Here is a 13,541-nt window from a genome sequence, read left to right as displayed (position 1 = left end):
TTCCTTCCTTCCTTCCTTCCTTCCTTCCTTCCTTCCTTCCTTCCTTCTTTCCTTCCTTCCTTCCTTCCTTCCTTCCTTCCTTTGGAGACAGGGTCTCTCTTGGCTGTCCTGAATGCTGGGATTAAAGGCATGTGCCATCACACCTGGCATTAACAAATATTTCAATCATTTTTACTTTTATTACCAACTGAAATTCTAATTAACCCATAGTATTAGACCAAATGCAGGCTGAGTGATCCTAATCTGGAATTTTGGGTGAGAACTGTGTCAGAGTCTTAGGATTTGGAAATATTTGACAGGCTTTCCTTACCAGAAACCCAGGACGGGGCTCCGAAGAGTTTGCATTGGGAAGGATTTAGGAATTTTGGGTTAAATGTCGGGCAACCTACCTTTAATTTTATTAAAGTGAAACTGAGTTGTTTTTGAACATTTCGGCCCTGGTTCTAGAGCATTTAATATTATATTCCGGGCTCACATTGTCTCTGGTGGACACACGAGACTGCGGGTTGAAGCTAAATTTCTTCTTCAGGTTTATTTTATAATTGCCTGTGTGTGCGTCTTTGCATGTGTATAAAGGGTGCTCGCCGAGGTCAGAGCATCAGATTCCTGGTGCTGGAGTTAGAGGAAGCTGAGAGCAGCTCCGCGTGCTTTGAATTGGTCCTCCGCCAGGCCGAGAGGACCTTAGCAACTGAGCGGCTCTCCAGCCCTGTTTCGGTTTTTTTGAGACAGAGTCTCTCTCTGCAGACTCGGTGGCGCGGCATTCACCGCCAGCCTCTGCCTCCGCAGTGCTGGCACTGAAGGCGAGCGAGCGCCACCACGCTGAAGCCATAGCGTGTTCCCATCCTCAGCAGATCCTCTCAAGTCCGTACTGTGCTCCAGGCGCCGACTGGAGTCTCGTTACCAGGGTGGGGTCCGGGGGAGAGAGCCCGAGGAGGACCCAAAAAACACCCTAAACCTCAAAAACCTCCGAGTGGCAGGAACGTGCCGCATTTGGCACAGGGTGAAGGCGCAGTCAGTCTGGGCCACACCCCCGCCCAGCCCCCTTCCAGCTGGAGCCACACCCTTGCCGTCGCCTCAAACTGGAGCTCCGGCACACCCCCAGCCCTGCCCACGCTGCCAGCCCACCCTTCTCTGCCCTCCGGAACCCAGCATTCCTGTGGAAGCCCCGCCCCTGACCTAGCCCCGCCCCTCCGGCGGCCGGAGCCCCAGGGCCCCACCTGCGTCAGCCGCGTCCTCCCATCTCAGCCCCTCTGACCGCCGTCACGTCTCCTTCCAGCCCCTCCCTGCCCGGTGACCTCCCGCCGAGTCTACCTTTCTCCTTGTTGAGCCAGCGAATGAAGCGGCCATAGCTGTGAGGCTTGAGCAGCAGTTCCTTGAGGAACTGCCACAGGTGGATGGGCTGCCCGGAGCACGAGGAATCCACCTCACCGTCCGTCCAGCCCTCCTCGCTGGTGGAGGCTGGAAGCCAGGGGGCCAGGGTGAGCGGCAGCTGCGACCACCCTCTTCCCGGGGCACCTCCCGCAGCCCCACCAGGCCTCCGCGGGGCTGCCCAGCTCACCGCAGTAGTGAAGGGCCCCAGGCGAGGTCCTCTCCTTCATCCAGGCCGCTGTGGGACAAGGAGGGGAGGCTGGGACCCAGCAGAGGCCGCCTGCCTCCCGCAGTTCCGGGGGGTGGGAATGTCAGAGCCCCTCACTGTGACATGGGGCTGGGGTGTCCCTTGAATCTCTGGCCTGGTGGCAGGTGTTGAGGCCTGAGCTGACCTCAGCGGCTGCATCAGGCCACCACCCGCCCGTTCCTTCTGCCCACGCTCAGGCCATCAAAGGGATGGGACAGGGTCCTTCTTGCTCAAGTCACATCCCCTGGCCAGACACCTGGGCAGGAGCAGGCACTGCCCCTTCAGAGTCCCCTGAGTGGGTCCTGTCCCCCCATTCATCCCACACTTCTAAGGAAAGGGACCATGACCCAGGGAATAAACACAGCATCCTCCAAAGTTCAGAGGAGAGAAAACAAAACCAAGGGCAGGCAACCGTGTTGTGCAAGTGTGGAAGGCCAGGTGTGTCCCAGCTCATGTGTGGGATCAGAGGACAGTTTGGGAGAGTCCGTTCTCCCCTGCCATGCAGTTCCAGGGATCAAACTCCAGCTGGCAGGCTTGGAGGCAAGCCCCTTTCTCCACTGAGCCTCCCCAGAAGCCTTCTTACTTCTTTATTAAAAAACAAAGCTGTAGTGGCGCACACCTATGATCCCAGCCCTCGGGAGGCAGAGGCAGGCGGAGCTCTGTGAGTTCGAGGCCAGCCTGGTCTACCAAGTGAGTCCAGGACAGCCAAGGCTACACAGAGAAAGCCTGTCCCAAAAAGACAAGAAGAAAAAAGTAATAGTAAATGAATTAATAAAGCTAACCTTAAAAAGGGGTTTTTCCCTTTAACCAAAAAAAAAAAAAAAAAAAAAAAGAGAGAGATAAGGGCTGGAGAGATGGCTCAGAGGTTAAGAGCACTGGCTGCTCTTCCAAAGGTCCTGAGTTCAATTCCCAGCACCCACATGGTGGCTCACAACCATTTATGGTGAGATCTGGTGCCCTCTTCTGGTGTGCAGGTGTACATGCAGCTATGATAAATATATATATATATATTTTTAAGATTTTAGAAGATAAGGTCAAGGCCAGCCTCGCCAAGCCTGGCCTGGCGCTGTGAGGGGCTGGCGGGTGCTGTCTCGGCTCTCACCTGACTTCCAGATGTCCAGATGGGCGTGCAGCACGTCCCCACCCAGAGGTGCACGCTGGCGGAACTGCTCCTCCGACATGGCACAGAGCTCCTTGCCGCCCAGCTCCTGGAAGGCCTTGCCTGCTGGCGGCAGCCGGTACTGGTGCTCCGTCCACAGGAGCCACTTCTGCACGTTGCCAGGGCTCCAGTCCCCAGGGTCTGAGCAAGAGACGCCACCTTAGGTCATGACGTCTGCTGGGCCCCACCCCAAAGGTAGCCCTCCATGGGGGATGGAACGCCCACGAGGCCGAGGCCTGGCTGCTGGGTCGGGGTGGGGACATCCTCAGGGTGGGGACATCCAGAGCCTTGAGGAGTCCCATAGAGGCAGACAGGAAGTGAGAGGGGAGAGCCAGGGCCCTGACACAAGTTGCTGCCTCTGCATCACAGCTGGGTGCCTTTCTGGAGACCCCAGCTCTGACAAGGACAGTGGCATTTAACCAGAAACACCCAAGCTTTGCCAATCCACACAGTCTTGCCTTCCACAATCTTCTCAAGGGAAAAGCGCACCCAGGAGCCCCTCTGGAATAGAGATGAAGAAACTGAGGCACAGAAGGGGAGGGGTCCATCCCTTGTCCAGTGCTTAGCAAACAGCTAGGTTCATAGCAGCCACCCCAGGCCCAGCGTGCTGAGGCATGCCTGTAATCTCAGCACCCAGGAAGGCAGATGCAGGCGGATCTCTGTGACTTTGAGGCCAGCCTGGTCTATAAAGCAAGTCCAGGACTGCACAGAGAAACCCTGTCTCAAAAAAAAGAAAAATTAAAAAAAAAAAAAAAGTAGCATCTACCCTGAGTGGCTATGACTGGCCACTTTTTCCCTGGGAAAAAGCTCTCAGGGGAGCCTAGGGGCACACGGCTGGAACCAGGCTGGGTCACAGTGGCAGTGCGGCCTCCAGGCGAACACTGGCTCCTGCCCCTGTCGCAGCTGAGTGACCTGCAAGCTAGATTGCTCCTGCTTCATAAGGTCACTTTCCTCCCCGAGGTCAACGCAATTTGTTTCTGTCTCCATTGTTTGGGGAGCTGGCCCCTCCCGAGCCAGGCACGGGGAAGAGGGAGCCTGGGAGAGCCTTCTGGGGTAGGGTTCTCGGGAGTGTGGGAAAGTGGAGGAGAGGAGATGTGGGCAGGAGCTGCCTTGCGTGGGGGCACACGGCTGGCGGAGGGCGGTGGCACAGGAGAGCTATAGGATGGAGGCAAGGATCCCGCCCCTCGGCAGCTCCACCTGTAGCACTGGCTCCATGACACCCCAGACCAGGCACATGCACGTGAGTGCGGACACACACACACACACACAGAGTCCGTCCCCTCCTCATCACAGTCCCCCCTATCAGCTGACCAGAGCCACATTCAGCTGTTCATGACCCATCGTGCCGGCTCCTCACACAGAGACCTCTACGCCCTGTTCATTGCTTAGTGTCCCCGTCCATGACCAGGGCCAGGCAGGTAAAGTTGGTCAGCAGCCATTTGTCAAGTAGCTATTATGTCTAGCCGGGGATATGCAAATCCTCTAATGATGTGTAGACAGCAAGCGAGGTAGGAGAACACAAGACTCTCACGCTTTCCGATGGTAATCACATCAGGGGAGCAAGAAAATGGGGGACAGCAAGAGGTGGGACCAGAGACAAAGTAGGCATCTGTGGGAGAGCATTCTAGGCTGCAGGGCCAGCAGGTGCAAAGGTTCTGGGGTGAGTGTTGGGGGTAAAGGAGGGAGATCAAGTGGCCGGAACACTGTGAGTGGCAGGAGAGAGGAGCTGAGTCCCTGGGAGGGTGGGGAGCCACTAAGCTTGGGCCCTGGGCCGGTGTGGCTGCCGTGGCCGTGGCTCCCGCCACCGCTGTCAAGGCCGAGCAGATCCCAGCCCCCCGCCCTGTCGGCGTCCCCGGTGGAGGTGGCAGCGAGCCTCTCACCTGCCGTGATGTTGAGCAGCTTGCAGGCCGTCTCGATGTCCTTCAGGACCTCGCCCACCACCATGGACTGCACCTGCTCGAGGGAGTGCTCGTCCAGGCTGCTTCCGGAGGCCTGGCTGTCGATGATGGGGCACTGCTCGGGTTCCTCCAGCGCTTCCTCCCTGCTGGCCATGGGGACTTTGGCGGCCCAGCTGCCATCCTCGGGGTATGTGTTAAAGTAGGAGAGGTAGAAGGTGGACAGGCCCTGCTCAGGGGTGCCGGGTGGGCTGGGGCTCCAGTCGGGCTTCTCAGGACCCACCGCTGCCGCCGCTGTGGCCGCTGCCTTCTCCACGCCTGTCCGCACGGACATGTCCGGGGACAGCAGCAGGCAGCCAGGGGACACATTGCTCAGGCCTGGGCTGGTGCTGCCCATGCTGCTGCTGGGGCTTGTGGCTGCCGTCTGCAGAGGAGAGAGGAGGAGGAACAGCAGTCTGGTGGCCGTCCAGACTGCAGGGGAGCACTAAGCTGGTTAGAGGACTCAGCGGGCAGGCGCTGGGCTGGGGCTCTGGGAGAGGCCTGGGGGGCTTCTGGGTCACTGGGCAGTGAGTCCAGGGCTGGCTGGAGAAGACAATGCGATGGGTGTGTGGGCAAGAGGGGGCACGGGCAAGTGGGAGGGGCATTTTTTTTAAGGTCTTGTGTAGCACAGGCTGGCCTAGACCATCTGGTCCTCCTGCCTCCTGCAAGTCCCAAACGCTGGAACTGCACAGCACAGAGGACTGTGGGGAGGCACGGAACGCCTTGAACCCATCTCTGGTCGCCCTGTAGGACCCACTGTGCAGCTCTTGCCACTTTGAGGGGCATGACAAAGGACAAGGCCCAGTCTGGAAAAACCTTTGGGTTTCTTCAAGGGCCACAGCTAATCTGCTTGAAAACAACCTAGCACTCAGGAAACGGCTGCCTGTTCTCTTGGACCAGCAAGGCTTGATGAAGGGACTTGAGATGGGTTTCAGCTCTCCCCACCTCCTCCTTGCTCAGTGTCCCCCCAACCCCCCCCCACTTGTCCAGTACCCAGCCTTTCCCACCCTCTAGCACAGCCCTGCAGGCTCCTGCAGGGGAGAGAATGCCAACAAGGAGGAGAAGGTGTCGATTGTGGCTTCAGCTCTTCCCTTCAAAGAACTCTTTAAATGTCAAGGAAGAAGAGGTTTGGGTGGGTGGGGTGGGTGGGGTGGGCAGGGTGAGGGGGGTCTGGAGTTTCGGGGGACAGAGGGCAGGCCTGGGTTAATTTCAAGTCCTTCTAGGCAAACATGTGTGTGTGCCATGGGCCCGTGGTATTTACCAAGGCAGTGCCCACAGCCTGTTCTGCCCCGAGTCCCCACCCTGGCCTGGGCCCACACCTATGCCCCAGGTGGTGGCCCCGCCCCAGGACAGCCTCCCTCAGTCCCCATCCCTCCTCCTTCACCCCTCAGTGGCCTCCTGCCCCGTCCACATCCCCGGCAGCCCCATGCCTGCCACGTTAGGACAGTCCCTGCCAGCTTGCTGGGCCCTGTGCCCAGCTGCTGGCTTTTCCAAGCGTCAGGAGAACTTGATTCCCTGCGGTTTTATGTGTGGCTGGCCTCAGGCACAGGTGGGACAGCAGACAGGTGCTGGGGGCCAGGCACTGTTGCAAGAGGGGACGGATGGGTCCGTGCCGGCCCAGGCATCATGTTAATGCCGCACCCCTTCTTCATCTGTTGAGTGGGCTCCTCAGCCCTGGAACCCATGCCCTCCCCAGGGCATGGGTTTCTTCCTGCCCCTATCCTACTGAGTCAAGGTGCAAGGGTCTTCTGAACCCTTCCCCAGCAGAGACTCCTGCTCCTGGTCTCTGCACACTGCAGCCTCCCCTCTCTCTGCTTTCCAATGCCCAGAGCTCCCGGACAGAACCATTAACTGTGCAGCAGACAGAAAGGCCCTGGTGCCTGGAACCTGGCGGCTGGGCCTAAGGGCCTGGCTGCCCCTCTGGCCACTCATGGCAACGGTTGGACTGGGGCAGGAGAAAAGGGTGTCACAGGGAAAGCAGAGTCTGTCAGGCCAGGGACAAACCCCTCTCCCCCCAACACATACAGTGCTGAATGGTGTCGCCTTGACAGAGGCTAAAGAAGAGGGAACCTCACTTAAGAAAATGCCTCTATAAGATTGGGCTGTGGCCGGTGTGGGGGGCAGGCCTTTAACCCCAGCATTCTGAGAAACAGAGGCAGGTGAATAGCGGCGAGTTCGAGGCCAGCCTGGACAAACACAAGGCAATAAAGAGAAACCCTGTCTTGAAAAGCAAAGCAAAACGAAACAAAAGAAGACTGGGCTATAGCAAACCTGTAGAATATTTTCTTAATTAGTGATTGATAGGGGAGGACCCAGCTGATTATAGGTGAGGCCATTCCTGGGCTGGTGTCCTGGGTTCCATAAGAAAGCAGGCTGAGCAAGCCACAAAGAGCAAGCCAGTAAGCAGCACCCTCCGTGGCCTCTGCCTCAGCTCCTGCCTCCAGGCTCCTGTCCTGCTTGAGTTCAGTGACTTCCTTCAGTGATGGACAGTGCTGTGGAATCACAAGCTGAACAAACCCCTCCTCCCCAAGTTGCTCTGGCCACAGTGCTTCATCACAGCCATCATGACTCTAACTAGGACAGCTACCCACAGCCCGAGTCAACAGCACAGACTCAGGAGAGTGGAACCCGGCTGTGTGTGGAGCCTGCTCCTTGGACCACAGCGTCGTTGAGGTGCCTGCTCTGGCCACCTTCCTCTTTCCAGGTGTCTCACCCACCTCATGATCGGATCCCTCCACCCTCCAAGGCTCACCTGCTTCTGGCTGCCCACCCCTCCTCACAGTCAAGTTCGTTTCCTCCCATCACCCTTTGACACGACTCCAATGCTCAAGAACCCAGCCAGCCTGCGTAGCTCCCGATGTCTACACGGCTCCAAGGGCTGCCATGCCGCTCAGTTGGCAGAGCACTTGCCTAGCGTGTAGAAGCCCTGAGGCCATCTCTACCCTGCACGGATGAAACTTGGAATGGGGGGGGGGGCGCTATGTGGCGACCAGGGACAGCGTTCGGACCAGTCAACACGCTCTCCTATGCAGGCTCTGCTAAAGCTGGTGTTTCTTGCCTTGTTCTGAACAGGGGACGTAAGCATGGCCACCTCCTCTTGTGCTACTGTTCTCTTTCCCAAGATGCTATTTCTTTCTCACAAGCCCAACTCCCATGGAGCTTTTCTGATGTCTCTCTTTCTGGTGACCCTTTTTAGCCTGTGACTCAACCCTCAGCAATCCATCTGCCAATGGGAATGTGAGGATGTGGGGAAGGATGAAGCTCAGAGAGGGGCAGGGAAGGACCCAGAGGCTGCACCGAGGAACCGGAACCCAGCCAGAGACCGCCCGACATTGAAGCCACTGCTCTGTACAGCGCCGGAGGTCTGCCAGGGCCTGGCGTGCCGGACACAGTCCGCCCTCTCTGTCTCTCTCAGCTGCCCAGGGCTTCGGTCTCCTGAGTGATGCCTGCAGTCTCTAAACTTTGAGCGGATCTCAAGAGGTAAAGCCACGTGTCTGGATTAAGGCTCAGTGGGGCTGCCTTGTGCTTGCCGCAGAAGCCCGGCTGCCTCTCTAGACAAAAGGCGGCTCGGTAACAGCTGGTGCAGGCCGAGCAGGGAGGCAGGGCCTCATGGAAAGGTTTCAGCTAGGGCTTTGCAGCTTGGAGTCCCTCTCTCAGGACCTCCTGTCCCCCAGGAAGGTAAGTCAGGGGCGGGGGAGGGCGCACAGAGCGACCAGTGCTGGAGACTGAGTACAGCTGTTTCTCGGTACCCCATTCCCTTTGGGGCCCCTTTGCCCCCTTTGTCCTCCGCTCATACCCAATAATTCATCCCCAGGGAGTGAAGTTGCCTGGAAGGGCCTCAAGAAAGGCCTTGTGGCCTTGAACTGTGAGCCCTGCCCTCTATGCCTTGTGGGGTCCCTTCTTCCAGACCCACCCTTCTAGGGATAGTGGGGTAGCATACAAAATGCCTCACCCCGTGCTTTCTGAGACCCAATCTCAGTGGCCAGACTCCAGGACCCAGCCTCAGGCCCAGTGAAAGTAGGGACATCAAGTGAGAGGGGGTGACAGAGCCAGCCACTGTAACACCCTGATTAGCTGCTGGTGGTCTGACCCTGGCTGTTGGCTACTCCCCAAGCCCTCCCAACCTCTGCACCCCTCAAATGGGCTAGAGGCAGGGCATAAGGCAAGATTAGGGCCTGGTAAAGAGCCCCACAGTGTGGGCTGTTCTCCACACCTGCACCCCAATACCCACCATCCCTGGTCAGCACCCTGGAGAGAGACGGGCCAGTCTTAGGGGGCCCCAAGCTTGCCACTTCCTTGTCATTCCCTTGCCCATCTCGGCCTTTCAGGCCCCACCTTCCTGGGAGCCAGCAGCCTCGGCCCTCACATCAGCCCTTCAGGAGAACTGGACTCAGGCCTCCTTGACGACAGCCATGCGGTACCCAGAGCTCTGGCCTCACTCCGCTAAAACCAGCACCGCTACCCCAGTGCAGTCTATGGCTGGCTTGGGCTCCGTGGGATCGTGTCTTTCAAAAATGAGAGCGAGAAGTGGGGACGAGGGGAGGGATATAGCCGAGTGTCTCTGGCTGCCCCTGGAAGTTGTAGCCATGCGTTCAGAGAGGCTCCCTCCCGCCAGCATGTCTCTACGCCCTGATGCCAGCCGGGATGAGCCTGGGGCCTGAAGATTGTCCGCTCGCCACCCCGTCAGGTTCAACTTTGCTTGGCTTTCAGGACTTCCCGGAAACTGCAGTTTCTGTCTTCCCTTGGCCCCCTGTGTGTGTGAACCCCCCAGCGTGGTCTCTTTACCCAGGGAGCTTTCGGGGTCCACGTGGCTACACTCCTCTAGCAGGCTCAGGCCTCTCTCTTCCCTCTGCTCCTCCAGCAACTGGTCAAGATCCAGAGTGCACCGCGCCGAGCGCCTAGGACAGGAGCGAGGAGGCTCAAGACCCATTCCCAGACAGGAAATGCCGGCAGAGATGTGTGCTCACGAGGGACAGGAGGCGGGCCTCTTGCTGCCTGAGAGAAGGGGCCTGAGCCCAACCTGTCACATGTCACAGCCTTGGCCTGAACCCCTTCTGGGAAGCCACTCTCAGCCCTGGGGGGTATGGGGGAGCCCTGGGCAGCCTCCTTGGCATTTTCTTCTGTGCTGGGGGGTCCTTGTCCCATGGCCCCTGCGGCATGCTGCTGAGGTCCCTGGCTGGCCAGGAGAGATCAGAAGGGATGGTGGGAGAAAAGTCTTGCCGCCAGCCGGAGCCCAGAGCAGTAAATGTCAGCAAGGGCCCAGGGCGGTGGTGCTGCCAGGCTTTGCTCTGAGAAGAGCTGTTCTACCTGCTGAGCTGCCCGTGGGGCTCTGGGATGGTAGAGGTGAGGGTCCCAGGCCAGAGCTCAGCCCCGCCTCCCGCTCGCCAGCTCTAGGTCAGGCAGTTAGTTAAAAGGCTGTAGGTGGCCAGGCTCAGAGGGGCAATGCTAGAGTGTGCTTGAGTGCACAGGCCCAGGACGGGAGAGACTGGGGAAGAGGGGAGGAGGGGAGGGAGGGATGAGAACAAAGAGGCAGTGGTGCCCGTGCCCGTGCCCGCCAGGTGAAAGGCGGAGAGAATTGAGGGAGGAGGCAGGAGGGAGGTCTGGGCTCCTTGCCTCTCCTCCATTCTAGCCAGGCCTACCCTAGCCGCTGGCCTCATCCTGGGAGCCAGGGCCAGGAATTCCTGCCCACTGTATGCCCCCCTCAAGACTAGGATACAGGCTGGCAAGTCCAAACAGTGTCCAATCAACGCCTACGCAGCTTTCAAAGTCCCATTCAGCGTGTCCCCTTCACGCTGCCTCCCTTAACCAAGGAGACCATCTTGCCTAACCTTCTTATTCAACAGACAAGGAGCTACAAACATGCAGAAGGAAGAGACGCCCTGCCGCCCTTAACTCATCCCGTTCTGCTTTGTAGGCAGGGCCTCGGTCTTCTGGCCAGCTGGCACTGACACTTTCTGGGTTCAGCATGGGCCACAGCAAGCCAGTCAGCCAGACCTGTCTCTTTGCAGCCACCAGGCACCCATGGGGTGCAGCCCGCTCTGTCTCAGGCCTGGGTGCAGGGAAGTGGCTCCTGACTCCCAGGGTCCTTACGAGCATGGGTGACAGGGAAAGCTTGCAGGAATAGAATGCTCATCTCTGGGCACCCCCCATACCTGGCGTGAAGAAAGGCTGGGCCACTCACAGCCTGGTCTCTAGGCCCAGCGAGACCATCCCCACCCAATGAGACCATTCCTCAGCCTCCCGGCACAACTGCGTGCCAGGAAGGGGCGCTCTTCCGGCGGGCAGCAGATGCCCAGCTGGCCGAACTGTCTGCACGGTGAGCAGCACCCGCTTGCTGTGCCCTCTACCTGGGGCCTAGGGGAAGCTCCAGAGCCTGTTTACTCTGTTACTCAGGGGAGCAGCTGGCACGGGGCACTGCAGCTTTATTGGGGGTTGTCTTGAGCTGTTTGCTTGAGGAGGTGGGGGCAGGAAATGAGGTGAGTCTCAGCCTTGGCCAGGGGAAACAGGTCAGCTATGGAGGCCTGTGGCTGGACTGGAGCCGTTGGACACTGCTGGGAGGGGGGTCAAGGAGGCCTGGGGCCTGCATAGTGGACCCATGCTTACACACACATGTGGACACACACACACACACAGGCACACCTCAGCCAGCTTCAGGCCCTCCCCCGCCAGGGGCTCAGGCCTTCAACTCTCCATCCTGTCATTCCTTCTCTCCTCACTACAGGAATCTGTCAAATTCTAGAAATAAGTGCCTTAGGGCAGGTAAAGAGACAGTCATCACCAAGCCTGAGGACCTGAGCTCAGTACCCAGGACACACGTGACAGAAGGCAAGGATGGACTCTACGCTGAGCATGGGGGTGCTCCGGAGGCAGCGGATCCCTCGAGGACTCCAGGCAACAAGCTTCCTCTGATGTCCACGTGAACACCCCTACCCCCGTGCACACACACTCTCAAAACAAATGAGATCTTTAACCTAAACAAGCAGGAACGAGGTCCTTCGGGGTGAGGTTTAACAGGCCTCAACGCCAGCCTGTACTTCAGGACCTTGGCTGGGGCTACAGAGACCCTGTGGAAAGGCCCAGCCAGCATGGTGGCACACACCTTCCGTCCCAGCACTCCAAGGCAGAGGTGGGCAGATCTGTGAGCGGGAGGCTAGCCTGGTCTACATAGTGAGTAAGGCCAGCCTCTGAATAAACAACGCCCCACCAAAAAAAAAAAAATACAAAAAGAAGAGAACCTTAGGACAACACACACACACACACGTATGTTGTTGTTTTCCTGTTTGTTCAGATAAGAGCCACAGTCCCTCTGCCTTCCCGGTGCCTAAGTTTGCTCTCTGGTGGCCTCCTAGACTACCAGCCTGTGCCACCCTGCTCAGCCAGTTTCCCGGGCTCTGGGCCCATCTCTCTTGCTTTAGTCAGTGTCTTGAGCCCCTGGGTCCGGTGAGCCCCTGTCTGTACTCTGTGGCCAGGCTGGGAATACACTCACTCCTTCCCTCCAGCAGAGCAGCCAAGTTGGCCGTGGCTGATCCCCTGCCTGAGTTTCAGCGTCAGGGCAGGGCTGGTCAGGCCCAGGGGTGCTATACACCCTCATGGCTGCTTTCCCCTCAACCTGCGTAGGATGAGCCCTATGCAGGACTCACAGGCCCGGGGGCCCGGAAAGGAGGGGTGGTCCCTGAGCTCTGGATCTGACCCAGCACTGTGAATGGCAGCATATGGAAGGGACAGGGCTCTTCCGGAAAGTGTCCCCAGTATCTTGAACACGAGCTCCAAGCTTGCCAAGTATGCCTCTGCTTTGTGTCAGCCGCCAGCCTCCCCACAGCTGACAGGGAACCCCACGGAAGGACACCCTGACTCCTGCCACACTCACCCGTTAGCCACCTGGCGTTCAAGGAGTCGTCCTTGGCAGAGCTAGCCTTGGGGACCAGGAGGAGGCCGTGGGCAGCTCGGACCACCGCTGGGGCTCAGCCAGACATCGGCGGGGGCAGCAGGGCCGGGGTGGAGGTGGCTCTCAGGTGGACCACTGGGTCTTATCCACCCCAGTGGGAGTCTGAGGTCTCAGGCCCAAGGGCTAGAGGCAGGCCCCTGTCCCAGATGCAGGGGCACCTGCTGGCACCGTGACAAGGCTCAATCTGGGGGGGGGGGGCTGCTTACGGGGCAGCAGCAGCTGGAGGGCTCCGGTGTGGGGTGGGGGCAGAGTGGACAGCGGACGGACGTACTGCAGGAATGTGCTGGGAGGAAGTTGGGAGCGAGATGTAGAGCTAGCCCGCCAGCCTTCCCATTATAAGTAATCCTTCCTTATTTACCTGAACAAATACGCTCCCTGCCTACCTCAGACCGCAGGCGGGCTCCTGGTTAACCCTTGAGGGCCGTGCCTCCTGCGGGATGGAGGACTTGGGCCCTCCTTTAAACGCCCACTGCCAGGATGCTCACTTTACAAAGGCATGGAACAAAGAATGACCCGAGGGACCAGGATCTGAACCCAGGGTGCTCGTCCCAGGACTGGGGATCAAACCAGCCAGAACAATGATGGCTCAGTGCCACTCACTCCTGTGGGGATCACCAAGACTGGCCAGGGGAGTCCGTGAGGGCTTCCTGGAGGTGGTGCTGCCTGCCTTCCCGGTCCACCCACTGGCAGACGTGCGGGGAGATGACTATGCTCCAGCTGTGCTCTCTGTACCCCACAACTTCCTTCAGTCCCTTTACCAGTGATGCCAAGCACCCAGAGCAGGGTCGGCCAGCAGCAGCATGCTCTTCTCCAGCCCCTGAAGAGGAGCAGCACAGTGGGGTTCACAGCCCAGAGCCCCACTCCTCCTCCACCTGCTCAGGAAGCAAC

The 13,541-nt window shown here is 58.8% G+C and overlaps 2 protein-coding genes across 3 annotated transcripts in view; both read right to left on the bottom strand.

Annotated features, from left to right (window-relative positions):
• The window catches only part of Rps10 (ribosomal protein S10), a 70,380-nt gene extending 68,611 nt beyond the window's left edge, over positions 1–1,769 (bottom strand). Inside the window, exon 1 of the mRNA XM_055607252.1 lies at positions 1,761–1,769. The gene's annotated coding sequence lies outside the window, so the exon portion shown is untranslated. The remainder of the gene's footprint in view (positions 1–1,760) is intronic.
• Spdef (SAM pointed domain containing ETS transcription factor) overlaps positions 1–13,207 on the bottom strand; it is a 13,996-nt gene extending 789 nt beyond the window's left edge. The window contains exons 1-5 of one of the 2 annotated variants that reach the window (XM_055607247.1): positions 12,576–13,207; positions 4,655–5,093; positions 2,718–2,915; positions 1,559–1,606; positions 1,312–1,458 (exon numbers count right to left, since the gene is read on the bottom strand). In XM_055607247.1, the coding sequence (XP_055463222.1) occupies positions 1,312–1,458; positions 1,559–1,606; positions 2,718–2,915; positions 4,655–5,066 (805 nt within the window). In that variant the 5' untranslated portion in view covers positions 5,067–5,093; positions 12,576–13,207. Of the gene's footprint in view, positions 1–1,311; positions 1,459–1,558; positions 1,607–2,717; positions 2,916–4,654; positions 5,094–9,493; positions 9,551–12,575 lie in introns of those variants that run through there. The other variant, XM_055607249.1, reaches the window with a different exon arrangement.
• Positions 13,208–13,541: the final 334 nt, after the last annotated feature.

This window comes from Psammomys obesus, unplaced genomic scaffold, assembly GCF_907164565.1.
Source record: "Psammomys obesus unplaced genomic scaffold, mPsaObe1.curated_primary_1811, whole genome shotgun sequence".
NCBI lineage: Eukaryota > Metazoa > Chordata > Mammalia > Rodentia > Muridae > Psammomys > Psammomys obesus.
Note: the sequence above shows the minus strand (reverse complement) of the source record. Positions and strands in the feature narration are given on the sequence as shown.